The 26658-nt window shown below is 48.0% G+C and overlaps 6 protein-coding genes and 1 long non-coding RNA gene across 8 annotated transcripts in view; 1 reads left to right on the top strand and 6 right to left on the bottom strand.

Moving 5' to 3' along the window:
* The first annotated feature begins 418 nt into the window (after positions 1-418).
* LOC111075320 (1-acyl-sn-glycerol-3-phosphate acyltransferase alpha) lies at positions 419-5611 on the top strand. 2 transcript variants are annotated; one of them, XM_022368519.2, is made up of 3 exons: positions 419-570; positions 4430-4626; positions 4690-5611. In XM_022368519.2, exons 2-3 carry the CDS (start codon positions 4451-4453, stop codon positions 5327-5329), a joined length of 816 nt encoding a protein of 271 aa, XP_022224211.1. In that variant the 5' UTR covers positions 419-570; positions 4430-4450; the 3' UTR covers positions 5330-5611. The 2 variants fall into 2 exon arrangements, with proteins under 2 accessions (XP_022224211.1, XP_022224209.1); XM_022368517.2 differs by lacking the exon at positions 419-570 and adding an exon at positions 3758-3853.
* Positions 5612-7299: 1688 nt separating this feature from the next.
* On the bottom strand, positions 7300-9017 carry LOC111075312. Its single transcript, XM_022368508.2, has 2 exons — positions 8684-9017; positions 7300-8576 (listed from the first exon to the last, which is right to left on the bottom strand). The coding sequence occupies exon 2, from the start codon at positions 8574-8576 to the stop codon at positions 7371-7373; it is 1206 nt and encodes a 401-aa protein (XP_022224200.1). The 5' UTR covers positions 8684-9017; the 3' UTR covers positions 7300-7370.
* Positions 9018-9686: 669 nt separating this feature from the next.
* On the bottom strand, positions 9687-10606 carry LOC111075314. Its single transcript, XM_041592400.1, has 2 exons — positions 10600-10606; positions 9687-10474 (listed from the first exon to the last, which is right to left on the bottom strand). Exons 1-2 carry the CDS (start codon positions 10604-10606, stop codon positions 9798-9800), a joined length of 684 nt encoding a protein of 227 aa, XP_041448334.1. The 3' UTR covers positions 9687-9797.
* A 198-nt stretch (positions 10607-10804) lies between these two features.
* LOC111075316 (cuticle protein 7) lies at positions 10805-11872 on the bottom strand. The gene is made up of 2 exons (XM_022368512.2): positions 11561-11872; positions 10805-11480 (listed from the first exon to the last, which is right to left on the bottom strand). The coding sequence occupies exons 1-2, from the start codon at positions 11570-11572 to the stop codon at positions 11016-11018; spliced, it is 477 nt and encodes a 158-aa protein (XP_022224204.1). The 5' UTR covers positions 11573-11872; the 3' UTR covers positions 10805-11015.
* A 134-nt stretch (positions 11873-12006) lies between these two features.
* LOC111075313 (protein Daple) lies at positions 12007-13852 on the bottom strand. Its single transcript, XM_022368509.2, has 4 exons — positions 13725-13852; positions 13212-13663; positions 12891-13151; positions 12007-12823 (listed from the first exon to the last, which is right to left on the bottom strand). The coding sequence occupies exons 1-4, from the start codon at positions 13777-13779 to the stop codon at positions 12701-12703; spliced, it is 891 nt and encodes a 296-aa protein (XP_022224201.2). The 5' UTR covers positions 13780-13852; the 3' UTR covers positions 12007-12700.
* A 1253-nt stretch (positions 13853-15105) lies between these two features.
* The window catches only part of LOC121403931, a 16041-nt gene continuing 4488 nt past the window's right edge, over positions 15106-26658 (bottom strand). The window contains exon 3 of the long non-coding RNA XR_005967562.1: positions 15106-15775. This is a non-coding gene — a long non-coding RNA (uncharacterized LOC121403931). The remainder of the gene's footprint in view (positions 15776-26658) is intronic.
* Positions 15784-26658, bottom strand: part of LOC111075311 (solute carrier organic anion transporter family member 3A1) — a 27397-nt gene continuing 16522 nt past the window's right edge. The window contains exons 3-9 of the mRNA XM_022368505.2: positions 21735-22083; positions 18997-19994; positions 18056-18934; positions 17561-17975; positions 17332-17483; positions 17026-17155; positions 15784-16958 (exon numbers count right to left, since the gene is read on the bottom strand). Coding sequence (XP_022224197.2) covers positions 16016-16958; positions 17026-17155; positions 17332-17483; positions 17561-17975; positions 18056-18934; positions 18997-19994; positions 21735-21988 — 3771 coding nt within the window. The 5' untranslated portion in view covers positions 21989-22083 and the 3' untranslated portion in view covers positions 15784-16015. The remainder of the gene's footprint in view (positions 16959-17025; positions 17156-17331; positions 17484-17560; positions 17976-18055; positions 18935-18996; positions 19995-21734; positions 22084-26658) is intronic.

Below are 26658 nucleotides of genomic sequence, written 5' to 3'. Positions count from 1 at the left end.
TGAGAGATGAGCGCCAGTTTGACTATCGCCAATTTGTGAATTGAACACGCTCGGATTTCCATAATTCGCGCAATTTTTTAACACACTGCCTAAAACAACTGCCAGTGTAACTTTTAGTTACTGTAACAGTTTGAGTCATAAAAAAACTCCTGTTCTGGAGGCGGACCTCAATGATGAGCGCGATAGAACAAAAGCAGCAGCAGCAACAAGAAACGGGAAAAAGCTCATTCACATTCAACTTTTGTCTGAAACGGTACGCTTAAACCGAGAGTGGTCTCGGTCCCTGTCACACCACCCCACCCGTTGGCGGCGCAATAGTACGGATATTGGTGGTGCCCGCAATTCCTCGAATTCCTTTGTTATCCATCCTCGCGTCTAACAAGTTGTTGTTTGTGTTAGTTCAGTGCGTTTACGCTGGTACAGTGTATGACACATGACCTGATGCTGCAGAAGCAGACGCCCGTCCGCTTGATTTACAAACACACGTGCAAAAATTAATATACGTCGGTATAACTGTAACTCCCACGCCGGCAAAGCAGAGCAAAGCAACAATTTTCCATCAAGTTCTCTGTAAGTGAAAGTAACTGTTTCGTGAGTTTGTACTATTTAAGCTTTACTTTAGTTGTTCTCTCTGTGTGCGTCGCCCGTTCTCCTTCCCTCTCCCAAGTTTGAGTTCAATTGCCTTTCTACGCACATTTTGTCTTTATTATGCACCCCTCCTTCTGCTACACTGCTTCCCATGCGGTGTGCTGTGATGCGACTAAATTTTGTGGCCGAAGCTTTTGATGCGCTTACAAGTGAATTGTTCTTATGTTATGCATATAATAGAGTAATCCGATCTTTGCGGATCCAGCTTTAACTCTTTGAATAAAGATAGGTGAAGGTTCCCAAAGCCAAGGTTCCAAAATTTGAATGGAAATACTTCCGTCTCTGCGTTGCAAACCTGATAGCAAAGTAAAAATACTCGCTTTTTTTATCAGTGGAAAAACAACAGCAACCCTGTGTACATTTATTGCGTCTCTTGTGGCGTGTGTTTCTCCCTCTGTCGCTTGTCCTTCGCTGACATCCTTTGTGCTTTGCTCTGCTAACCTATCTACGGTTTTGCCCTTTCCCGTTCTTCTTGTTTTTGAACTTTGTTCCCTCTTGATTTTACTCTATAAGTAGAGTTTTCATGGATATGCGTGGGGGTGGTTGTGTTGCGTGTAAAAAGTAATGATTTTGGATGCATTAATAATTTACTTGACCGAATTTACTTTGAAAAACAACTTAAATTGGAAAGTAACAGCAGGTACAGTAAAAGAAATTTGTGTAGTCACACTTTTTATTCAGGAATGACTCATACATGAAGGGAATTAATTATACTGCACATCGTTATGGTCCCTCAGGTACTGTCCCTGTCCCATAGCTTTAATTAGGGATTCCATTAGTTTTACTATGCACATATAAAAGGTAACCTTCAGAGTGCAAAGCTCTCTATACTAATTAACACTCTTGTTTATCTATCAATATGGCTGTTTACCCCTAAAACGAATTGCCAGGATATTATATTGGAAGCCCATGCACACAAGTTGCAAACAAGTTACATAGACATGTACATAAATACATATGTATGTATGTATGGGTGTGCATTTGTAAACATAAAATATTAGATTCAAGCAAAAGTTAAACGGTGGCGAATAAAGCTCTAAACATTCCATTGAACTATTAATTATAGCACACTGATGTGTAATCATTCGTTCAGAAAGTGACCGATCAGCAGATCCGCCGTGCAATGTGACTCAATCATGAGGCTGGGTCTAGTTTTACCGTCTCGTAGTCTGTCGTAGATTGCTTGTTGACTTTGAACTTGACTCCGTCGTAGTCCCGTAAATTGGTTGGCAAATTGGAGGCTGCAGGGAGGTGCACGCCGCATCCCCACGCCTGTCAGATTGTCACATGCGTGCGATCATATGTTTTACGAGTAGTAATAATAGTTCTGATTGCCAGGGAATATTCTATTGCTTGTGGCATAATACTAGCCCCCCGAATCATGCCATAATCTTATCAGCGAAGCGAAGCTTATGCTCGCTGAATGAATCGCTTGCGGGTGTGTTATTTAAAAAGCTTCGTTGCGATTGCCGCAAAAGATAACAAGAGCCGGCTCCAAACACCCCTCCTATAGTAATGGTATAGAAAGTGTGTAAACAAAAAGACCAAAGGGGAAAATGGCTAGTTTGGTGGGACCGACGCTTTGCATACTCTGCCTGGGAGAGGTACAACACATATTGTTACTCTGCGTTGGGAAGACTGTTCGACAGCCTGTACATCCTATGCAAAATCGTAATATATTGGACTACCCTCTGAAAGAGTAGTCACAAAAAAACAAATCAGCTGTACTGCGTGACCTAGCACATTTGAAACATAAAATATTTGCTTAAAGATCGCTAAGTAGTTTGTCAGCAATGTAAATATCACTTTGAAATTGACAGACTCTTAAACGATGAACTGTTTGTGCTCTCGTTTAAAAAATGCAGCTCTTCAAAAGGGAACCAAAATAATGAATACCTAGATTGAAAACTGAATATTTTTACCAAGAATTTGTATAGGCAGGCAGCTGTTTTTCCAGCTTTCTAGCGAACCATTACCACAACCAACATGAGAGCGTTCTTATCAAATATCATAAACATTTAGCAGACACATTTACTTGCACAAATGGGGGTCATAAAGGAAGAAAAAAAGAGAGAAATAAAGCCCACACAAGAATCAATCAAAGACCAAACCAAACCAAATTATATCTGATTGCTTTTTGGTACAAAAATATCCACTCATTCAACGCTCTATTAGACCGCAAAAGGTCGACGCATGTTTCAACAGTTTGTTCTGTTCAGGCCAAAAGATGTATCTGTAACGATAATTGTCATAATGGAAATTGGCGGCACTAGAAGTTGTACCATGCCATGAATAATTAACTAGAAAAACAACGTTTAGCTAAAGAAAAATTATTATTTATGAGCTTCAAGAGCCCGGCCCCCAAAGGAACACTTGTTTCTTGGCTGGGGGGGAATTTTTTATTTACCACAGCTTAATCTGAAGTGGATTTACAATTTGAAGTGCCGATTGTGCCTCTACAGTACTCTCTACAAACAAGTGCCCCAAAAGTTAATGGCATTGACCAGTTGACCATGTCGTCCAGAGATGATAGGCTAAATGTTATTTAACTACAAGATAATTACTCGCTTTATACTCTGTCGCATAGATATATCTTTAAGGACATGTGACAGCAATTAACATTAAACCTCTAATTTTGGGGATAATTTGGCTGGAATTCCCTTAAAGCCTAATATTTAATTTGTTGTCCCTACCTGAAAGGCGTGTCCAGCCGAACCCATAAGTTGTTTATTGCAGAAATGTAATCTTATAATTATAGAAATCATAACTAAATAAATATCATCTCCTGTCCGATAAAGATTATGTTGCCAACTCAAAAAAATAATAGCAATAAGAGCAAGATTCTTTAAAACAATCTCATGGGTACTTCAAATAGATTCTACTCGTATTGTGTTCTGATCTTTCCAATCAAAAGTCCATAGTAGAATAGAGCCAATGATAAAGCTAATAGATTACCTTGGCTGTGGAGTGGCGTTACTACGTACAACATCAAATAAAATGTGTCAGCGGAATATCAAAGTTCACTGCCTGCCTTAATCCAAACAAGAGCGATTGGAAATATTTTTTCTTTTTTGTTTTTTGATAAGCCGTTTTGCCATTTTTAGTATTGAAACCCGCGCGCACCTTAGAGGCGGTGCTTTTCAGTTGTGTTTGTCCCATCGGCGGCATCGGACGTGTTCCGGTCTAATTAAGGGCTCGAATAAAGGTTTGTTTACATCGTAAATTTGTACAGCAACCAACTAGCACAACTGTCAACAAATCAAAAAGGGTTCCACCAGTCTATCAAATTACATAATCTGCTACTAGGGGGCCCCCAATCTTATCTGGTAGTACAAAACGGGGTACTTGCACGATAAATGAATAATCTTCATGAAAATTCATGACCGACCCAAATAAGACAGTATGCAAATGATTGCAAATTGAATAATTATCTGGAATTATACAATTGCAATTGCAAATCAAGTAATCTCCATTTAACTGCAGTTTTGTGTGCACAATTGCTCCGATCGGCAGTTGCAATTGAAAAGCGAAAGATATGGTAGAATTTGTACAGCAATATTTATGATCTTTGATTGGTAGATATACTAAACATATGTACGCGTATGTGTTTGGCAGATTATATAAATTTCATCATATATATCACTGAACAAAATTTCAAGTAACTAATTTTTAGAAATAAATTCAAGTGATGAGGGCTTACAATTAGATGAAATCTTTGGTCTAAAATATTATCTTTATCTGCATATTAAATATGAGTTTGATTGCTTTTCACTATTTCCAGGGTATCTCCACATACTTAAAAATGGCCTGCACATGCGAAGTAATTGGCCTGGCCTGCGTGGTGGCTCTAATCCTTAGTGTTTCGGCCAAGGCCCCCTACCAGATGCGCATGTTCTTCATATTCTTTGGCGCTGGCGCCATTGTGACGCTCTGCGTGCCCTTTATGATTCTACGACCACGGGACTACCGAAATGCGCTGTAAGTTTGACCAATCAAGAATCTTTGTTCCCAATCTAATTTCCCATCTCTTTCTGCTTCTAGGGTGCCCTCTTGGTGCTTCCGACAACTCTGCAAGCTGATGGGCATCACCATGGAGGTGCGGGGATTGGAGAATGTGCGAGCCGGACACGGCAGTGTGGTGCTCATGAACCATCAGAGCGCCCTGGATCTCTGTGTGCTGGGCTATCTGTGGCCGGTGATCGGACGAGCCACGGTTGTGGCCAAGAAGGAGATTCTTTACCTACCATTCTTCGGCCTTGGTGCCTGGCTCTGGGGCACTCTGTACATCAATCGTTCCCGCAAGACGGACTCGATCAATTCCCTGCAAAAGGAGGCAAAGGCGATACAGGATCGCAACTGCAAGCTGCTGCTCTTCCCGGAGGGCACACGCAACTCCAAGGATACACTGCTGCCGTTCAAGAAGGGTTCATTTCACATTGCGCTGCAGAGCAACTGTCCCATTCAGCCGGTGGTCATCTCAAAGTACGCCTTCATGGACGACGAGAAGAAGACCTTCCGTCCGGGCCACGCCCTGATTCATATCCTGCCCGAGATATCGACCGAAAAGTACAAAAAGGATGATATGCAGCAACTCATCGATGACTGCCGCTCCATCATGCAGTCGGAGTACACAAAGCTGAGTAAAGAAGGCCTAGCCTTGAGCTCGAAGAAGCAATCATAGGACTGGATAGAATATTATTACACTCAGGTTACTAACTATTGCCCAAAAACAGAATCAAAAGCAGCAAACACGGATATATAGGGTTATTTGATTAATTTGCTTAGCGTTAAGTTATATAATAAATATTTTTCGCGTGTATTTTCGATCAATATTAACTGTTTTACCTCTTATACATGCATGTGTTCGAGAGCTTTTTTTGACCAAAAGAAACAACAAAATGATACAAACCACCCACCAAAGGAAATTTTTAAAACAATAAAAAAAGCACACATTTCTTTGATGTTAAACATGAGAGTTTTATATTGGGGATTGGCGGGGTCGATCGGACGATAACTGCAGGTTCCAATTGGAAATGGCATGAAAAGCTGGTCAGAATTATTAAATAACTACTGCATACTTTCAGGGGATGCTTTATTAAAAAAGTATAGCATACTTCTGGGCTGGCCTATTAGGCCTATCTATAGCAAAATATCGTAAAAAGGCCTTTCCTTGCAATCCTTAAGGTCCTTGATGGACGCAAAGGATTCAAGATAATCCCTCCGCTCACAAGGAGACCCACTACGACTGGATCGGATGACAAATGGCGGAGTTATACATATTATATCCTTGAACTTTGATGTCCTTGAAGCCAAACTGACTGAAAACGATCGGGGAAATTCGCCTAATCACGAAAAGGCGAGGCACGCCCAGATCAGTCAGCAAATGTCAGAGTTATATGAATTTTTACATATCTATAACAAAATTGCGCGTAGAAGGCGTATCCTTGCAGTCCTGAGGTCCTTGATGGATTCAAAGAATAGGGTAGACCTTTCCACTCAGGAGGACATGCATGACGTCAAGATCGGACGAGAAATGGCGGAGTTATAGCAATTTAATCCTTGATCCTTAATGTCCTTGATACCAAACTGATTGCATGCGATTGGGGAGATTGTCCTGATCACGAAAAGGTGTGGCCAACCCAAATCGGCCGACCAGTAGCCGAGATATAGCGTCACAAAAAAAATACTGGTTTTTTCTTCCTGACGCTATATCTCGGCCAAATAGCGGCAGATCCTTGAAGGACCTACTTTTTCAGGATCGTGAGGATCCACACTGTCGATCGGTATCCAAAAAAACGACATCGGAGGAATACTGGTTTTCGCAAAAATCATGATCATCATCCCTTTTGCGAAAACCAGTATTTGCCGAATGTCCTTTTTTTTTATGCCTACCGATGGAATTGACTCTCCTGATTACAACAAGACATGCCACGCCCAGATCTGCCCCTATTTGGCGGAGATATAGCTTGATTTAAAAAAACCAGTATTTTAAATTTTTGGCAGCCAAAACTTTGTAACGCCATATCTCGGCCAAATGAGCTCTGATCGGGGCAGGACCTACTTTTTCAGGATCGGTAGGATCCCAACTGTCCATCGGCTATAATTTTTCCCCGATCAGAAGAAGGCGTGGCCCGCCCTGATCAAACTAAAAATAACGATGGTATAAAGGATTCCAAGGCAATATCCTTGTTGTCCTTGATGTCAAACGATAGGGGACTTCCTCCCGATCTCGTGGAGGTGTGACACGCCCATATCGGACAGGAAATGGTAGAGTTAGACGCATTTTAAAAAACGCTAAACATGTTGGTTGCACTGTGGCGCCCCCATGCTCAGCGACGGCCAACGCTGGAACTAAGTTAGGTTAGTTCGAGAAATTGCCGTTTAACGTGGGGGCGCCACTGTGCAACAAAATTGTACCAATAGCTTTTTTGCTGTATCCTTTATTTGCGGCCCGATCGGGACGTGTGACGGCTTCCTGTAATCAGGGGAATATCCTTGACTTTATGGAGTCCTTGCCAAGGATCAAGGACATCAAGGATCAGAAATTTCAACTTTCTCCGCTATTCGCCATGGCAACATCCCCGATGGAGTCCTTACCAAGGATCAAAACTCAAAGATATATATTCAACTTTTTTATTCATCATAACTTAACTTAGTATAAATTAATAAATGTATAGACGCGTATATCCTTAAACCTAACAACAAGGAGATCTATCTAGAGTCTAGTAGTCCGCGTAGCCCCTGCCTTGGTTGCCATAGCCAAAGTCCTTGAGGTAGTTGTCGATGGCCAGGTCGAAGGAGGATGACGGCTTGTTGGGCTCAGGCTCTTGCAGGGGATGCGCCTCTGTCCGGCTGGGATACGATTCTGTCTGGCTGGGATAGGACTCCGTCTGTCTCGAATACGCCTCGGTGATGCTTGGATAGGACTCCGTCTGGCTGGGGGGAATCGGATAGGCCTCGGTGTGTGGCAAATTGTAGGCCGTGTGCTCCTCGACAATGGGGTAGGATGTGGTTCTGTCATAGATGGTGGATGGTGGCGGTGTGGCCACGGCTATCTTCTCCTCATAGGGCGTCTTTGCCTTGGCCACTGCCACTCCGGATGATGTGGCCACTGCTGAGGCGGATACCTTGAGGCTTGGGTAATGGTTCGACGCCGGCTCAACCCTGCTCACAAGGGGAATGGAAGGAACCTCGGATTGCTGCTTGTAGACTGGAGAGTAGTAGACAGTGGGCGGCGCTGGCTGGAGCTGTGCTCGTGGCTGAGGTCTGGGCGGTGGTGGGGCTGGGTATTCCTTCTTGCTGCCGTAGGCTGTGCTCAGAAGCTGAGCAAGCTCCTCCAGTGTGTAATTGGGAGCATTAATGTTGCTCGCCGCTGGCGAGGAGGCGGCAGCAGCCTGTTCGCTGTAGACCAGAGGATACGGCTTATAGGACTTGGGACCGTCCACTGGGCCGACCAGTCCTGCATAGCCTGCTCCTCCTCCGTACTTGGGGAAATACTTGCGCTGATGCACATGCGTGTACTCTATCTGGCCGCCCGGCGCGTAGTCTCCGGTGGATGAGATCTGGGTTAACTGCTGTTTGGGCCCAGAAATGGCCACCTTGCGGCAGAACTCTTTGCAGCCGAGCTTGCACTCGCAGTAGCACTTCTTGTAGGCTGTCGGCTGCGTGGTAATCTCCTCCGCAGATGTACTGGTTGTGGTCGGGACTTCCGTGGTGCTGGCGACGGTTGTGCTGGTTATAGGAGGTCTGGTTGTCGTCTGAGAGCCTGGCAGCGGCGTGGTTGGGCTTGCAGTAGTGGGCACATGACTGCACGGCACCTGCTCCCACACCTCCTGCTCACACTCTGCACAATACTCCGGGAAGTGGGCGTGGGCCAGACCCGAGGCGCACAACAGCACCGCAAATAGCAAACTGCAGCGTCCGTACATCTGAAACGGAAAATGGAAGCGGGGCAGTGTTATAGGAGGGGGGCGCTTAATGGGTCAGACCGAGCGTTCGAGCGTTCCCAATTGATCGCTCCAGAATTGATTCTTACCTTTCAGCAGTATTTATCACCCCCGCTTGCTCTCGCTCTCGTTCCGTCTGTCACTGACTCTGACTCTGACTCGTAGAATGTCTGTCCCGGATCGGTGTTGGGTTCGCTTGGCACTTGTTGGCTGCTTGTCGGTCGCGTGCGTAATTCTTTAATGCAATTTGCTGAATAGCTCTTAAATACGCTTCGCTGGCCCGAGACTAGATCGGCGACCTGAGCTGCGGCTGCTTCTGCTTCTTCTTCTTCTTCTTCATTGGAAGCCACTATTACAACGCCATGCAAATGGGTCGCGGAAGCGTTGATCGCATCACGTTCCAAACGCTTGACGGATCGGAACCGTTGGGTGGGGGGGGGCAACTGACGGACCAGTCCACATATCGACATTATCAGTGGTCGCTGCTTCCGTAATAAACATTCAAGCATTTCTGCCCGCGCTCGTCGATAGCACAAAGTGGTCTCAGCATTCCAAGAAATGCCTTCCACTTGTCTACATCTAGCATCCAGCATCCAAATCGTTGCATCTGCTGGCACTTGGCTTGCCACACACTCCGCACTCGCTGAGCATTTTTTTGGTTCTGCCGAATCGATGCCATCTGTTTGGGGGATTTATAATTTCTGGATTTTAGGCTTCACTCGCAACATCATCAGTGGTCGAATATTATCTTATCAATTTTAGGGTACATTTTCGTGGCTTTTTGACAGTCCCACGTTCGTTGCAGCGCTGCAGATATTTACATTTTTGGACATTAATAAGATAGTCCCAGCAATGTTTTAGGTGTCTCTGATAACTGCGTATCTGATGACCGAATATCAGCAAATATTTCCCATTGAAAGCGATCTTCAAAGTACCAAATAATGTGTCCATTAACTCTGAAAAAGAATAATAAGAGTCGGTTAAGAGAATGCAAACTTGTCTTAGATTAATAGCTATTAAGTTCCACTCCTAATTCAATGGAAAACTATCTATCAGAGCCTTACTATAGCTTTATATTCCTTCCTAACTATAACAAACATAGCTCTAAATTTCGTCTGCAGTTTATTCATTTAAACATTTATCATTGATTAGCTTAAAACAAAATAAAGAATAAATGTCAGAGAAACATGGAAGATGCCCTCTTCAACTCAGATTGCTGACACGACTTTGGAAGGGTCTGGCGCCGGCATAGACCTGTATTCTTGGATGCAGGCTCTGCTCGTCCCATGGTTCGGCCTCCACAGCATTGTTGTCCTCCTCTCCATCATAGAAGCTACGCTTCTTCAACTTCTCCCAGGGACTGATTCTGATGCCAGCCTGGAGCTGACGCGGCGACGCATCATCCACATGCTGCTTAAGTGTGGCTTGGGCTTGGGAGTTCACAGGCGCAGATTGGGCGATATGGGAGCTGCCAGCCATGGGCACATCGATGGTGTCCGTACCGCTCTGGGCGCTGGTCAGCCGTCGCAGCATCTCCTGGTAGTGCGGCTGATCCGCCGTAATGTACTCGGGCTCATCCTCCGGATTGAGTATTTGGTAGTTTGGGGTGCCCAGCTCGAAGGTGGTGAAGTCGCCGTGCTCCACTTTGTTCTTCAGCTGGCTGGCACTCCATCCGTACTGCTTGAGCGGCGCCATCCATTTGGTATCTGCCTCATCGGATGACTGGCAGGAGCCGAGAGCCATCAGCACCATCAGCAGTGTGATCACAAAAAGTCGTGTCGGCAGCGGGTCAACCATTTTCGCACTGATGCTCCATTGATCTTTGGCAAGACCGTTAGCCGTTAGCAGCGACACCGACAACGACGACTGTAATTGGACGCCTACAACGGGGGGGGGGGCAGGTACGTGAGATTAGAGGCATCTATGGGGCCATGTCTCGTCTGGCAGCGATAGCATTAGTTGGCGCTTATCATGGCCCGATGCCCGAACCAAAGCAAGCCATGACACATCATGGTTTTTGCTCATGAGACATCACTCACCTCACTCCAAGAGATGCCACTGCCCAGCGAAGTTCCCTCGCCAACCAAACAAATCTGCACCTAATTGAATACTTAATTAACTTATAAATTCCCACTCACACTCTCCCACTCTCTCTTTCTGACTCTCTGTTAATTATCAAGAACAAGTGGAACATTTTTTGTGTTCTTCTGGCGAACAGATTGAATGTGATGCATCTTTATATGTAGACTGATGTATGGCATGGGCATAGGTATGTATGTATGTACTAGGGTACAGGATAGTGGCGTATGGCGTATATATAATTTAATTATGACGTGTGCAGTGGCTGTCCTTATGGGCTCATGGAGAGGTGCTATGTTGCTATGTTGCTCTGTGGTGTGGTCAGTCGTGGGGGCCTGGCCTTCAGTACTTGTACTGCGCTGTGGGTCCGGACACAGAGACATAGTTACCTGGCGACAGCGCCTGCTCCTGCCTGATGAGCGCCTTGGGAGCGGCGTAGTGGACGAGCGGTGCAGCCACGAGCGGTGCAGCCACGAGCTTGGCAGCGATCAGCTTTTTGGGTGCCTCGGGCAAGGGAATCTTAATGTCGGTGGGCTCCCTGTGGACGATCGCCTCGAAGCCGTTGTGGTCGTCCGCCTTGTACTGCACAATGCGACGATAGCCATCGGAGTCGATCAGCTCGTAGACGCCCTCCACTTTGTCGTCCTTGCGCACCTCCTTCTGGCTCTTGATGTCCCCGGTGTGGGGATCGTTGACCGACCAGTGGAACTCGTAGGCCACTGGTCCGCTATCCAGCTCCGGCTGCAGTTCGAGGGCGCCGCTCAGTGCCAGCGTCAGAGCCAGGCACGCGCAGAACAGAAAGCTCACCTGGAACGAAAGGACACACACACACACACACATTACTCAGGCGCCAATTGAAGGATATCTTTGAGCGTGGTGCGACTCACTTTTCCCATCATTTGGTGTTTTGGTGGTCTGCGGGGTTCTGAGACGAGAACTCTGTGGTTAATGTGGTGTAATGCACTCGACGGAGATCGGAATCGAAGTAATTAATCTGCCGAGTCCTCGGGTGGTTTTATACTCCGCCGCTCATTACACCAGCACACCAGCCATCCAGTTCGACTCCAACTCCAACCTCGATGTGGCAATCCACCCAAAATGGTTGCTGTGCTGTGGTGTGGTGTGGCACGCGTCTCCAAGTGCTCCAAGCGCTCATTAAGTGAGCCCCGAAAAAAAATTATAATTAAACATGAAACATGCAAAGTGCGCAGAGCTTGGGCCGGGCCGGCCCGTCCCACAGCGACCCAGCCAGTGATCTACATTGATATGCAGCCAAGTGCTGGCCAAGAGAACCGATATGCCCCATCCGGAGGGAGGGCAGGGAGACACTTAGATCTTAGAGGTGTCGGTGCGTTAGTTAGTGCGCGCTGTGGCCCGTTAGTCGGGGCCAACAAATGTGCAGATTAATTTATTTTGTCAATAATTTGCAACTCAACCCAAAGACAGACCAGACATTGGGCAACGAGGCCTGCAACTGCGACTGCGACTGCGACAGTGCATTAAGTCATAAAAAATAATTGTCATGTTTGTTTGATTGGAGAGCGGGTTGGGTCTCTCGGTCTCTCGGTCTCTCGGGCTCTCGGGCGGTGTGGTGTGGCACCTTCATGGCTTAGAGGACAGGACAGACAGGATCCTTTGATTGGGACACACAGCACGCTGGATGCCATGAACAAATATTTTAATTAATCGCCATTAGACTGCTGAATGTCGGGACGGGTTTCCTATTAGCCGCAGCGCTAGGCCAAGTTATTCAGGTTACTCTTATCGCAAAGTATTTGGATTTAGCTGCTGCCGATCGTGTTTGTCGAACCTTAAAAGCAATCTCTGGTATGTGCACTTGTTAGGCGTAACTTGCTCCGAATCTGGGTTAGACTCGCACTTTGCGGGGTCGGTCTTCGGTCTGCCAGTTGTGGGCTGTCCTGTCCCGTTCCCTGGCTGCCAATGTGTGGTTTATCATGTCAGTTGTTGTGGTCGTTGGTTTGTCATCTTTTGTTTATTTGTCGCATAATGAATGAATCGTTCCCCTGCTATTCCTCATTGTGGTCCTCCTCCATCTCCTTCTCCAGCTTGGTGCGCACTTTCAGCTGGCAACGAGATCTGAGCAGCTCCCGTCGCAGGCTGTTGCTCTCCGTCTCGACAGTTTGGATTAGCTAGATGCGGGGTATCAGTAAACTACTTGGCAACATACAAAGATCCCTCAGAACGGTTGCCACTTACGCTATTGGTGAGAGCGGCTCGTTCCATGGTCTCGGCGTCGGCATCATCATCCCTTAAGGACTCACAGCTGGAGGAGACCACAGTCTTTCGATAGTTGCGACGGGCAGTCGGATCATCCGGCTGGTACCTGGGCGGAGGATCATCATCGTCTGCGGCAGGCGCAGAGGCATCATAGCCGGCCACTTCTCCCGTTTCCAGCTTCGCCTTCAGGGCAGTCACCTCCTCGCGTAAGCTTTGGTTCTGTGTCTCCAGCAACTCCACCTGCAAGGACAGTAAATAATTACGGATTCAATTCAATTTTGGGTGCTTTCGGCAACTCACGCTGTCCAGCTCAAAGTCCATTTCATCGATGATGTCATAGGACTCGTCCAGGGCTCTTTGCAGCTTCTCCACCTGAGCTTTCAGCTGCTCCAGCTCACTGCGCTCGTTCTGTGCCGACAGCCGCTTCTCCAGCATCATTCGCTGCTCTGTGTGCCGCTGATCCAAGGCCGATTTCATCACCAGACCCGTGAGTGTCTTCTGCCGCTTGAACATCTCCTCGAGTGCCTTGCAGCGCTTCACCTTCTCCAGGTAGGCGTCGTGCAGTTTGTTGTACTTCTTCTTGTGCAGCTGCAGTGTCTCCATTAGCTGATCGCGCTCCTCCTCCATCTGGTATGCCACAATCTTGGCCTGCACATCCACGGCTGCGCTTGTGTGGTGCTCTGTGGACACTCGATTCAGGCGATGACGCAGCAGAACATTCTCCTCCTCCAGCTTGAGGCTTCGTGCCTTTGCTGCAATACATTTTCCCGTTAAATGCCGTAGCCTACGTACCTAAGGATTATGTATACGCACCGGAGGCCAGCTCTGCATAGAGCAGCTGCATAGCGGACGAGGATCGTTTCTCCATTTGGTTGTTTGTACTTCTCAAGTGCGTCGTTCCCTGTAACAATTACTCAGCCACTGAGCAATTCGCTGGCTTATTGGAGCTGGAAAACAATAAAGATAAGATATCAGTATTGATGGTTGGCATGGTTGTCGCCTCCCTGTCGTTGAGTACTCAAAGTTAAAGCACAACTAAATACAAAATTAAATTAATATATAAATTTAACGAAATAAAACGTTACATTTAATTCAAGTAAAATTTGCATTAAAATTTAAATTATTTATTGTATATCTTAATGTTGCAGCCCTGGCGAACGGCACGGTTTGTGTCTTGGCTAAATGTTTCAGCTCCGCTCCGAATCGTGAAGACAGAACTATCGTGCCATCCCATTAAACTATCGTATTAAATTAATCGTTACAAAACAAATCCGATATTTATATGATTTACCCCCGAACCAATTTTGAATTTTAATCTGATTTTTCCATACAAAATTCTATATGTCATTATTGGAAATACAATCGTTTGTCTAGTACAATATATTATTTATTTTTTATGTTTTTTGTGTGTTTCAGGAGTCTCATTGTTTTCATTTCATACACTTTCATTTCATTTTAGCTTAGTTTAGTTTTAGTTTTAGTTCGCTTTCAATATTTTCTCTAGGTAAAAATATTTATTCCTCAGCCTCCGCATAGATGCCTCCGCAATCGATGCAGATGTAGTATGCAGATGCAGCTGCAGCTGCAGCTGTTACTATATCCTCTAGATATAGATTTATTGTATACATATGTAATATATCCCAGACAGGACTCGCATAAGCATCTTACTTCATACATCATACATCATGCTCTTGGCGTAGTCTGTCTGTGTATTAAAATCGCTTTTTCAGTTATTTATGTATATAAGTTATGTGGTACACACACACAAACACATATCTCAATACGATCTCGAATTTTAGCTATTCTGTAGGTACATACTTATCAATGTAGAAGTGCTGCTGCTGCTGCTGCCCCATGCGGATGGCTGGCTTGGCGGCTGGCTGGTGTATACATATACTTAGTGGCTAGTACTAGCTAAACTACACATAGATTGCATCACTTAGCGACTATTTTGGGGTCTGGGGGGAAGTGAACTCGGTACTAGATACTACTCGATACTCCACATTGCAGTTAGGATCTTCTCATACTCTTATTCTTAGGCTGTGTGTATATGTATATATATATCCATATGGATTTAATTGATATATTGTAAGGCATTATCGCATTTTTTTAAAGTACGTCATTCCGTTTAAAATCTAGGCTAGACCTACTCTTCTCCATTGCTATGGTTAAAACAGGGAATTAAGGAATTTTGTTTTGTTTTGTTTTGTTTTGTTTACTTATGCCTAATCTAATCTCTAGCTAACCCATCTAGCTTCCTCTCCTTCCTCCTCTCGCGTTCGTACACAAAGATTCTCTAAATAAATGTGATATTGCATAAGAATTACATTCAGCGTGTTTCCCTCGACCTCTTCCATTCCTTCTTTTCTCTTGCTTTTTTGTAGACATTCGTTTTATTAATTGTTTTTTGTTTTGTTTTGTTTGTTGTTTCCTATACACACATTGTTTCACAGCACAATTTCCATTGACAATTGTTTACACGTTCGTAGATTATTAAAACATATTCAATATTCTATTGATTTCTACCTTTACTCCTATTCTCTGTTTCTGTTTCTGTCTCTGTCTCTGTCCTTTTCCTTTCTGTTTCATTCTTTCAGGGCCTCAGTCTCAGTCAGAGCGTCTGTCTCAACTACGAAACCGAGATTGCACACTACAATCGAGAGCCGCTCTTCCACTACAAAATACAATACAAAATATTCCTATCACAACGATCTACGTCCTACAATATGCTGCTACTTTGCTTACTATATCTGTATCTATATCGGTATATCTGTATATCGGTATATCTGATGCCTATTCTAGTGCCTAGATCCATTGATCCATAAATATTATCTGCAATTGTGTCGAGTATACCAACGCTTACGCTTACACGTTGCACATATCAAAAGACTTCTACGGAGAGAGTAGATTTGAACACTCGGTTGTAAGTACAATGAGCAGTTGCTGTTGGGATTCACTCGCACGCGCGCGCGCACACAAAGAGGCGAAGGAGGTGCCTGGAATGGTGCCACCGAATGGTATTCAATATCCTAGCTTATAGCTAACTGAGAGGGACATTTAGTACTATTATCCTAAGCACTCGGGAACAGCAGGAACCACAGGAACTACAGGCGCAGGGATGAGCGATCCTCCTCCTCATCGTTGTCATTGATGAGCTCGTTCCGATCGTCGTCGATCTGAATCTTGTGGTGCGACGTATTCCGCGAGTGCTGCTGCTGCTGCTGATGGCCTGCTGCCTGCTTTGCAGTGGGCGCAGCAGCTACGGCTGGCGACACCTCTGGCAGCATTGTGTAGTTCAGATCCTTGGAGTTGGTGCGACGATGTCGCAGGACACTCAGTCCCGTCGAGGCAGGTGTCTCTGCTGCTGGCTGCACTGCGCCGCTGCTCGATGGAGCTGCTCCGCTGGCAATTTTCGTGTTCAAGTCCTTTGAATTGTTGCGCGAATGGCCACGCGAGCCAGAGCCAGAGCCACCTAATCCTCCGGCCTCCATCTCGTTGGAGTTCTTGAGTTTGCCACACGTCTCGGCCACCACATTCTTGAGCACATTTACGTTCTTCTTGGGATTGTGGTGCGCATGGGGATGGGCATGGGCATGGGGATGCCGCAAAAAGTCCGCATCGAAGCGTATGTTGTTGGGCATGTAGATCTGATCGTAGCTGTGGTTGCGCGAGTGCTTCTTCACGAAGTGGCCACAGCCGGTGGTCAGCTCATCGTCGTCCTCCTCCTCGGCACAGTCCTGGGGCCGCAGCTGGTTCTGTATGTAGCGTATGGGCTGGCTATTGTCGTGCATATCCGTGGAGTGGTTCCGGGTGTGGGCCTGGAACTTCTTGAGATTCTTGTACTTGCTGCTGCTGCCACCGCCGCCGCCACCGCCGGCCTCCTGGCCCGCGGCATCTGCCGGCCCCCCGCCCGAGGAGTTGTGATCCCTGGCAAAGCTCTTGATCATCTTCACATCACACGAGGCGCTGCGGAAATGCTTCTTTGACTTTGTCTGCGGCTGGTTGCACGTGTTCGTAGGCGGCACCACATGCCCGCACTTGTCGTAGCTGCCAGAGAGAGAAAAAATCATTAGTGGTGAATGCTCTAGAGAATTGTCTGGCTTGGGGGACTCACCAATAATCCATTTGCATGGTGCGCGAATCATTGCGCGAATGCCGCAATATATCTGTGGGTATGATCAGCTCCCCTGCGCCGCCAACGAAGCCAGCGGCGGGCTCTGCGCCCGACAGCTTCTCCTCGAACACTGCAAAGCACAGACAAATCAGTGGAAAATACATTGAGAATCCATTACAAACACAAGGCATAATGGGGGGGACTTGGGCACTTATACTCCAGGTATTCTACGTATTTCTCGTATAAAACATTTATAATTTATATTCCCGCATGCTCTGAGCTATCTTCTGGCCCCTCTTCACTCACATTTGTCCAGACTAATGATGGAGCCAATAATGGGATCGCTGGCATTCAGCGGCTTGGTCTTCTCCAGCTGCCTGCGTCGTCGCACCAGCCACCAGTCCACGATGAAGATGAACAGAGCCACCAGCTTCACAGAGGCACAGAGACCCACATATCTGCAGCAAAGATTAAAACAATGTTACAATCCATTCCCCATGGGAGATGAGAGATTCGAGATTCGTGATTCAATTACTTGTAACGAAACTTCTCAATGTCGTAGATGAGACAGCGACCGCCCTTCTCCCCGCAGGAGGATTTCCACAGCAGGCAGGTCGAGTCGATGAGGTTGCCAAAGAGAATGGGGGCGGGTATGTAGCCGAACAGTCGAAAGATCACAAACTGCATGCCCAGGGCAAAGGAGCGCTCCTCCTCGGACACCGAGCGCAGGACAATCATGAGCAGGGGCATCTGCGTGGACGCCACCAGGAAGGTCATGAAGAAGAGCAGTATGAGGAACGGATAGATGGTGCGGCAGGGCGTGGCACAGGGCCCCGCTGTGGCCACCGGCACCACAGTGACCTCGGCAAAGTCGTCTCTGGCGCTGAGAGCCTGCGCCTGGCTGCCGCCAGCGCCACGATAAATGCTGCTCGAGATGTTGGCGTGAACACCTGGGCAAAAGGGGGGAGAATGAAACATCATTAGAGATCAGTCGAGAGTCGAGAGGGAGATCCTGCGTGGAAATACTCACATGCACAGTTGGTGTAGTTGGAGCTGGAGGAGAAGGCCGTGCAGCCGGCGTGACAGGGACTGAAATAGGTCAGTCCGTTGTTGCCGCAGACGGGCTCCACCTCGCTGGTGAGGCACTCGCAGCCAAAGTTGCAGGCGGCCGTGAGGTTCACCGTGAAGGGCTGCTCCAGCGTGGAGCCTCCCTTGTTGCTGGTGTAGTAGGGGATCGTGGTGCCGGCCATCTTGAGGTTGTCGCAGCCCAGGAAGAACAGCATCGCGTAGCAGGCGAGGCAGATCACGTTCGTGATCAGCACGAACTGGACGGCGCCCTTGGGCTTCAGCTGGAACCGCTTCAGGATGCAGCCTCCGAGGAAGATGCCGATGCAGGCCCCCGGCACGGCTATCGAGCCCGTGAAGATGTTCGCCTGGCTCTTGCCCAGGCTGAACTGCGTCTCCAGGTACTTGGGCAGGAAGACCACAAAGCCGGAGACGATCATCAGCTCCATGCAGGCCCCCAGGCAGGTCACGATGTACACGGGATTCTTCACCAGCCGCAGCATCGACTTGGGTATGTCCTTGATGTCCTTGCCGTAGCCAGTGTCCACCTTGGGGGGCAGCTGCTGCTGCTCCTCCTTGCTTGTGACGGCCACAATTTCCACCTTTTTCACCACCTTCCCGAGCTCGTCGGTGGCCACCACCGCACCGCCGCCGACGCCGCCGCCAGCTGCCACAGAGTTGTTGGGCAGCACAGGCTGGACGACGCTGCTCTTGCGGATCTTCTTCTTTTCGCGAGCGAGCACCTTGGGGAAGGAGAAGAAGGGCACGGCCACCACCAGAAGGATGACGCCGCACAGCAGGAAGCCACCCCACCAGAGGCCCACCCACCGTCGGTCGCCAGGAGCTGCGAGAGAATGAGAAGATTAAAATGGCTGTGGCGAGTTCTGGAGAGCATTGGGCACTCACTGATCGAGATGGTGGCGGAGGAGAGCGAGTCCATGTGGAAGGAGAGCAGGTAGGCGCCGAGGAGGAAGCCCACCACGGGCCCAAAGGCGCCCATGCTGTACATGCAGCCGATGTACATCGAGGAGCTCTCGGTGCGCACGTGGTCGTCCACGTAGGTGGTGCCCAGGGTGAAGAGCGGACTGCCGCCGCAGCCGAGCAGCAGCTGGGCCAGAACGAACAGCAGCACGGGTCCGGTGGTGGAGGCCTTGCCCTCCAGGCAGTTGTCCTCGCGCAGCGTGTGTGGCGCCAGCGGCTGGTTGGAGAGGCCGCTCGAGAGGCGCCCCAGATCCATGTCCTGGTCCCGCACCAGCGCACTGCGGCAGATGTTGTCGCTCGTCTGGTTGAGGATGGCAATGCCCGGATTGGGCTCGCCGGTGAAGTGCGGCACCATGAACACCAGCGATCCGATGCCCATGATGACTGCCCCAATGCCGATCCACACGGGAATGTGGCGACGGCTGCCCAGGTAGCTGACAAAGATCACGGTTATGACGTTGCCGATCTCGTAGCTGGAGGCGATCAGGCCCGAGTAGCTGGACGGGATCTCGAAGCGTTTCTCGATGGTCGTGATCACAGAGTTTATGTAGCCCGAGCTGAGCGCCTGCTGCATCATCACCAGCAGCGAGAGCAGCAGCACGAAGATCTTGATGCGGGCAAACCTCTGGATGCCGTTCGGCCGGCAGTTGAGAATTCCGCAGTCGCCGGAGCTGAACTGCTCCTCGTCGTAGTCCTCCTCCTCATCGGCCGGGCACTTGCCCGCCGACGCCTGTCGACTGTGACACTTGACCATCACACTGCTGTCCACGGGACCAGTAGCAGCAGCAGCAGCAGCAGCGCCAGGAGCAGCAGCCGTGCCACTTGTGGGCTGGGCATCGCCCAGGGCGGCATCTATGCTGCTGTCGTCACCGCTGTTCGTCTCGGAGTAGAGGCCGGTCATCTGGTACATCGATTCCTGCCGCCTGAAATGGATTGATTGGGGGATTGTGCGTGTCAGTTGGCTGATTCTTAGACTTGCTCAAAGACTTTTCTTTGATTTTCTTGCATTTTTCTTTCACTGAGTTTTTGATGCTGCGCTGCTTTTGGCCAAAACGAATGAGACACGTGTGTGCGTGTGCGTGTGTGAGTGTGTGCGTGTGTGTGTGTGTGTGTGTGTTCTATAAACTGGAATTCGGAATTTGTATGCACTGACAAAAGTGTGACTTATGTGATTACGATTCCCCAGTATACCAGACCAGAAACCAGAAACGGAACCAGAAACAGAACCAGAATCAGAATCAGTTTTGGTGCTGCTAACCCACAAACGGAGTTCCCCTCTTGATGCATCCGGCCATCCTGCCTGTTATGAGTCCTTCTGTGTGTGCAGCGGATATATATCCTTGCCAATCGATTGATTTCGAAACTCTAAAACTCGCCGCAAAGTCTCTACGCTTATCCTTAGGCGGCTATTGAAAGCCTCGACCTTCCTGCCTTCCTTCCCTCCATCCATGCTTCCATTCCTGCCTTGCAAATGCTTTTTGTGCTCTGTTTTTTGAGGCCCACGGCATTCGGTTGTCTGTCTATAAGCCGGCCTAGAACTTGGCGACGGCCACGGTCGCTCCAAGGCCGCTGGAGGGCGAGGTCAACTCGGCTTGCCCCACCATCATTCCATCACCCATTCAATGTCAAGCACTTTGGGCTTTCGGCCAAGACACACACACCAACACCAACACCTCACCCCACACACTGTTCCGCTGCCCCGCTGCCCCGCTGCCCCACTGCCTGCTCCTCCTCTGCTGTTTGTTGTTTGGCTTGGCAGCAGCGGCAGCAGCAGCAGCAGCAGCTGTAACCACAAAATGCGCTCTACTCTGACTCTTCTCTGAATCTTACTCTTCCTCTGGTTGGATGTGCCACTGGGTCTGGTTCTGGGTCTCTCTCTCTCTCTCACTCTCTTTATTCCCGTTCTCCTTCCGGTTATGTTTTGGAGTTCCTTCGTCTGGCAGTGCACGCGGATGACTGCGGCGCCATCGAGTGAATCCAAGTCGAAGCTCACGTGCTGCTCTCACCCTGGACGTTTTTTTTTTTTGTCACGCTTTCCCTGTGGCTTGAATGGCGGCAGTGAAACGGGGTGGGGGGCGGTGGTTGGGAGGTGGGTGGGTGGTGCCTTTGAATATTTCAAACTTGACCGACTGCTACTCACTCATCGTAATCGCCTCCTATCGATTGAATTTCGAAGCGAAAGGCGCTGCAGTCTTATGAATTATTGAGCCTTAAACCAACACCAGAGCCCCTGCCCCTGCCCCTGCTCCTGCCACGTGCCACTCTCTAAGCGTGCCCCCTCTAAACGTGCCTGGCTCCCGCTACGTGCCACAACGAGTAGACTGCGACTGCGACTGACTACCTTCTGCCCGCCCCCCCCCTAGGCTAATTATCGATATGGAGTATCGGCGCTATAATGCTTCCTTCTTCGTTCTTTTCTCTTTGTTTGTTGTGTCAAACTCCTGCGCCCTGTCCGCCCTCTCCACTCCTCTCCGCAGGCAAAGTGTCAATTTATGTAAATAGTTTTCCCTTGCCATTAGGAGTGAGCGCGGCAGAGGGAGGAGTAGGCACCTGCAAATTACGTGGCTAATGTCTCTGGCTATGGCTTTGCCCCCGCCTCTGGCTCTGGTTCTGCTTCTGGCAATTGCAGCCGATTCGATTCGTTTCGTTTCGTGTTTCCTCACCTGTGACCTTTGCGATGTGTCGTGCTGGCATCGCTGGCATTGCTGTTGGAGCTGTGGATGTGGATGTTGCTGCCACTGGCAGTGGCTGCGGCTGCGGCTGCTGCTGCGGCGGTGCCTGTTCCCGTGACAGTCGCCGTGGCGACAACTGCTGCTCCAGTGGCCTGTGGGCTGTCGAAGGACTCCTGCTCGAACGAGGGATTCGTATACTGTTCGATATGCTGCGCGCCGGTTCCGGATGAGCGTTTGGCCGACATTCTGTTGTTGCATCTATCAGTGAGCAGCAATCATTCATTCATTCGTGCAATCAATCAATCAAACAATCCTCATCCATGCGACTCTGAGGCACAGCCTGGAAAAAAGATTGAAGAAGGAAAACACACACAGCTTTTCTTTAGCAAATTCGACTTTAACTTTTGTCTAACTTATGTGGCACTCTGGCACCCTTGCCCCCTGCCACACCACACCCCACTTGCCACACTTGTCTGTCATTAGGGACTTTCGACTTTCACACACACGCACAGAAAATTCCCTCTGGAGTTGATGACGCCGCCGATTACTTCCTGAATGAAGCTCCAACGCCCCATTGGCAGCGCACACTAATTGCTCCCTAAGCCCCCGCACAAAGTCAGTGTGCAACATGCCACCAGCCATTGGGACAGTGCCACTGCCACTGCCACTGACTAAGGGAAAAAGAAAGATAATTACGGCTACCGACCCTGGCTTTCTTACGTGTTCAGACTTCCGCTGAAGGATAAGAAGGATGCTTGTTGCCGCCGTCTTCTATTAAAAAGCTTGCCACACACACACACACACACACACACACACACAGACAGACAGACAGAGGACACATGCCTATGCAATAGGAGTCCATGTGTGTGTGGGTAGGCCTGAGCAGAGATGCAACAGTGACACGAGCAAGAAGGTTGCTTGCTGTTAAGGATAAAAAAGGGGGAACACACACAGCACTCCATCAAGTGCACAGATCCAACTTTAAGATACAATCCTTCCCTGCCAACCTGCCAACCTCCCTCTTCCCCCTCTCAGCGGGTGGTGTGAGAGCCAGCAGTTGCTCACTTCTCCGATTTTACTTTCATTAATATATTTTGGGTACACATTATATATGCAGCAGCAGCAGCAGCAACAGCAACAATGGGAACTACAACAACACTCGAACACGCCCCCACACACGCACCCTTAAAAAGGGGCAGAGAAGGAGACAGGAAGGAGGTAATATATCGATTTCCCCTGCAAAAATGAAATATGAAAATCAGCAGAAAAACGAAGGGCTAATGCTCGTGATTGTGCTCCTTTCTGCTGCCTGCTGCCTGCTCCAAGGGTCTCTCTTTCCCCTCTGTTCCCTTGGGAACCTCAGCAAATGGCAACTAATTCGTGGCTTCACTTGGTGTATGACCGCTTAAGTGGGACTCAGTTGCTTCTTTCAGAGTTTACCCATTAGTTACCCTCGCTGTGCCGTTGCACTTTTGCCTGCCACCCACTGACCCAGCAGTTAATCAATTACTTCTCCTGCTCTCCTGCTCTCCTGCCCTGCTGCTGCGGCTGCTTCGGCTGCCCATTGGATGACCCACAAATGTTGCAGCTTATTGCTTTCATGTTCCACATTTTGTACATTTTTTGTGTGCCGCCTTTTATTCAGTTTTTGGTGTCACACAGATGCTGGCCACTGGCACTGGGCACTGCCACTGCCACTGCGCCTCTCTGTTCGTTCTATTCTATTCTGTTCCATGGATGAAAGAGGCTGCCCAGATGGATGATGAAATAGCCAACTTTTGTGGCCTTATTTTATGGCCATTTCTTTGGCCAATTGCCAAAACACACACACTTGGTTGCCTGCCACCCCAGCCCACCCCACCCCACTCCATGCCGTGTTCCAGTTCCAGTTGAGGCAGTCACTGGACAGATGATGCAGGAAATGGATCGGATCGGATCAGATCAGGGCAACGTGATTCGTGTTCGTGTTCGTGATTCGTGTAGATTCCATCCTCAATTAGACAATTTTTAAAGCAGAGAAAAACAGCGCCAGGAAATGTTGTTTGCTCTTGTTGGCTATCTGATCCAGCAGATCGTAAAATATATATAAATCTATTTATATACTCGCATTCGTAATTGATCATAAAAACACAAATCGAATCCATTTCTCGACTCTCGAGTGGAAGCTCTCGCTCTCTCTGTCTCTCTCTGTCGCATGAATTGCACGAATGAGAGTCAATTAAAGGGCGACATCAGCGACATGGCAGCGGCATAACCTTTTTTGTGCCCTACCCCTGGGCGTCCCTTGTGGGGACTAATCGACAACAGCAAACAGCAACAGAGAGAGCCAAAAAAAAAACAGCACAGAAATATATATTACATAATTGCAGTTGGGCTGCGAATATTGGACATCATTTATGAAATGTGTTTCTGCATCTGTTGTGGCCACCAGGATGGATGGGCTGGACACTGTCCGCATGAGTTCGGTGAAAGCAGAAAGAGACCCAGCCGTGGAATGCCGCACGACAGCAATTTTTTAAAATTAATATTTGTGGGCCGGATTGAGTGGCCACTCGAAGGCAGTGGACAGGTGCATGTTGCATAAGCTTAGGGCTGTGGCAAGGCATGGAAGGATTTTTAGGCTGCCTCTCTACGAGCAGCTCCCCAACCATTACCGCACACCACTCCGCTTTGGCACTTCCAAATAAGTTAATTACAATTCCGAATGCGTGGCCTGATTTAAAATTCTTTTTGTGTTTTATAGTGCACCTGTTCTGATCTTGATCGTTTGAAGTTAGTTCCTCGATCACGCCCTTTGGTGGGTTATTCCACTCAGCCACGTCTGATGATGATGATGCAGATCACGTCTCTCTCTCTCTCTGTCTGTCTCTGTTTGTCTCTTTGGCTTTGGCTCTGGCTCTATCTCTTCGGTAGGAGGAACAGAACATTGAACCCCCAAGCAGAAGAGAGAGGCGTAGCGGAGCGGGGCGGGGTGAGCAATGGCTGATGTAATTAAATGAGACAATGCGAAAGTCAACAAGTGCCAGGCAGCGAGGCAGCCTGGAGCCAGGCCAATGGCAGAATCACAAGTGCCAAAAGCCACAAACAAGATTTATTTCTGGCTGATTCTTGACCAAAAAAAAAAACTGCTTAAAAAATGGTAAAGGTCAGTCAAGTCGTCAACCGACGAGGCTCGAAAGTAGCAGCAGCAGCAGCAGTCAGCAGCAGCAGTCAGCAGTCAGCCTGTTGTCTAAGCCAAATAAAGAAACTCGTTTCGAGTCGCGAGTCGAATCGAGAGTGGAGGAGATGTTTGGGCTTTTTGCATGTGTCACCACTCCTGTCTCCCTCTCTCTCTCTCTCTCTCGCAGAGTGCTTCATTCTCTTTCCTTCTTTGGGGTTTTTATTGTTCATTCGTTCATTTTTAGAATCTTAATGGAAGTTTTGCGAGGAAAACAATCAAAAGTACGAGTGTACGAATGGAAAGTGAATTCAATTGTGCATTGCCATTTACGAATCCAAAAAAATATATACTGCATGCACAGATACACAGATACAGATGTATGTATATATGTATGTATGTATAAAATCTTATGCACCTCACTCGCATATACAGGAAGTTAAGTTTACAAAACGAGTTTCTTTCGCCTGCTGTTTGTTTTGTTTTGTTTGGTTTGGTTTCGTTTTGTCTGTGCCTATTTCTGTGCTAGTAGATAAAAGATACAAAGATACTTTCCGACCCATAGCGAAAAACTTGAATCAATAATAATTAATTTACGCCGAAACATTACTCTGCAGTGTTTTCCGCGAATGTTCCTTGGCTTCTTCTTTGCTTCAGCTGATAACAGCGCGAGCGGGAGATGTTTTGTTCAAAACTTCCCCACTGATAAGCGAGAGAGAGCAGCGAGAGACTCGCGACTGAAAGATAGTCAAGAGCAGAGATACATTCTGTCTGCTGCAAAGTCTTTTCGCGAGGTTTTCCCCCGTGGAACGTGAAGCTGGCGAGGCAATTATGATGGAACACCCATGGGTGGGCACGACATGGCAACAGGCAACAAGGCAACCAGGCTGATAACACTGCGGACATCGGACGAGTGTCTCGGTGGGACAAACAACAAACAACTAGATTTCCCATGCCCTCAGTGGAGGGCAGAGGCTGCTCCAAAGTGTGTGGGTGGAGGGGCTCCACTTTTCTTGTATGCGCAGCTGTTGAATGTTTTTGTTTGACATTGGATTCTGATAATCTCCCAAGGACAGAGCACAGCCATCAAATTGAAACCACAACCGGAAAGCCCATAAACTTTGGAACGGAAAATAAAGAAATTAATTCAGTTTAATTGGTCCACGATTCTCATCTGGTTTCCATTTGTCAAACTGTTTCAAAGGTTTCAGGAATATTAAGATCTCAAATGTACAGACAACTGAGGCTGAGGCTGAGGTCTGAGCTGAGGACTGTATTCGAATGACTTGGAATGACGGCGGTAGATAAGGCACACTGAGGGCAGGGCACTCAGTGCCGCCTCGCCTCGCCTCGCCACACTTCTGCTTCTTCTTGCATTTGCATTAAATAATTCAGAAATTGTGGAAACGAGATTATTCAGATGATGCTGCCGCTTGACCCTCTGACCCACATTCATACGAATGTACACTTTACGTAATAAAATTATTGTTTACTACGTACGGAGTACGTATGTATGTATGTTCCCCATACGCGTAAATAAATAAACAACCGACCATTTTGTGACGTATTTTGTGGCATTTTGGGGCTCACAGGCGAAATAATTCCAGGCGGTGGGAAAGGTAACACTTTAAGCCCTTTTTGCTCGTTGTTCTTTTACTCGTTTCCGAGTTCTCGTTCTCTTCATTCGCTAGTATGCACTTTACTCTCGTTACTTCACTTCTATCGCTGGGATCCTCTCGCTTGTAATCTATTTAAAAT

The sequence above is a fragment of the Drosophila obscura genome, unplaced genomic scaffold, assembly GCF_018151105.1.
Source record: "Drosophila obscura isolate BZ-5 IFL unplaced genomic scaffold, ASM1815110v1 contig_179, whole genome shotgun sequence".
Classification (NCBI taxonomy): Eukaryota; Metazoa; Arthropoda; class Insecta; order Diptera; family Drosophilidae; genus Drosophila; species Drosophila obscura.
This window is presented reverse-complemented; position numbering and strand designations above follow the sequence as displayed.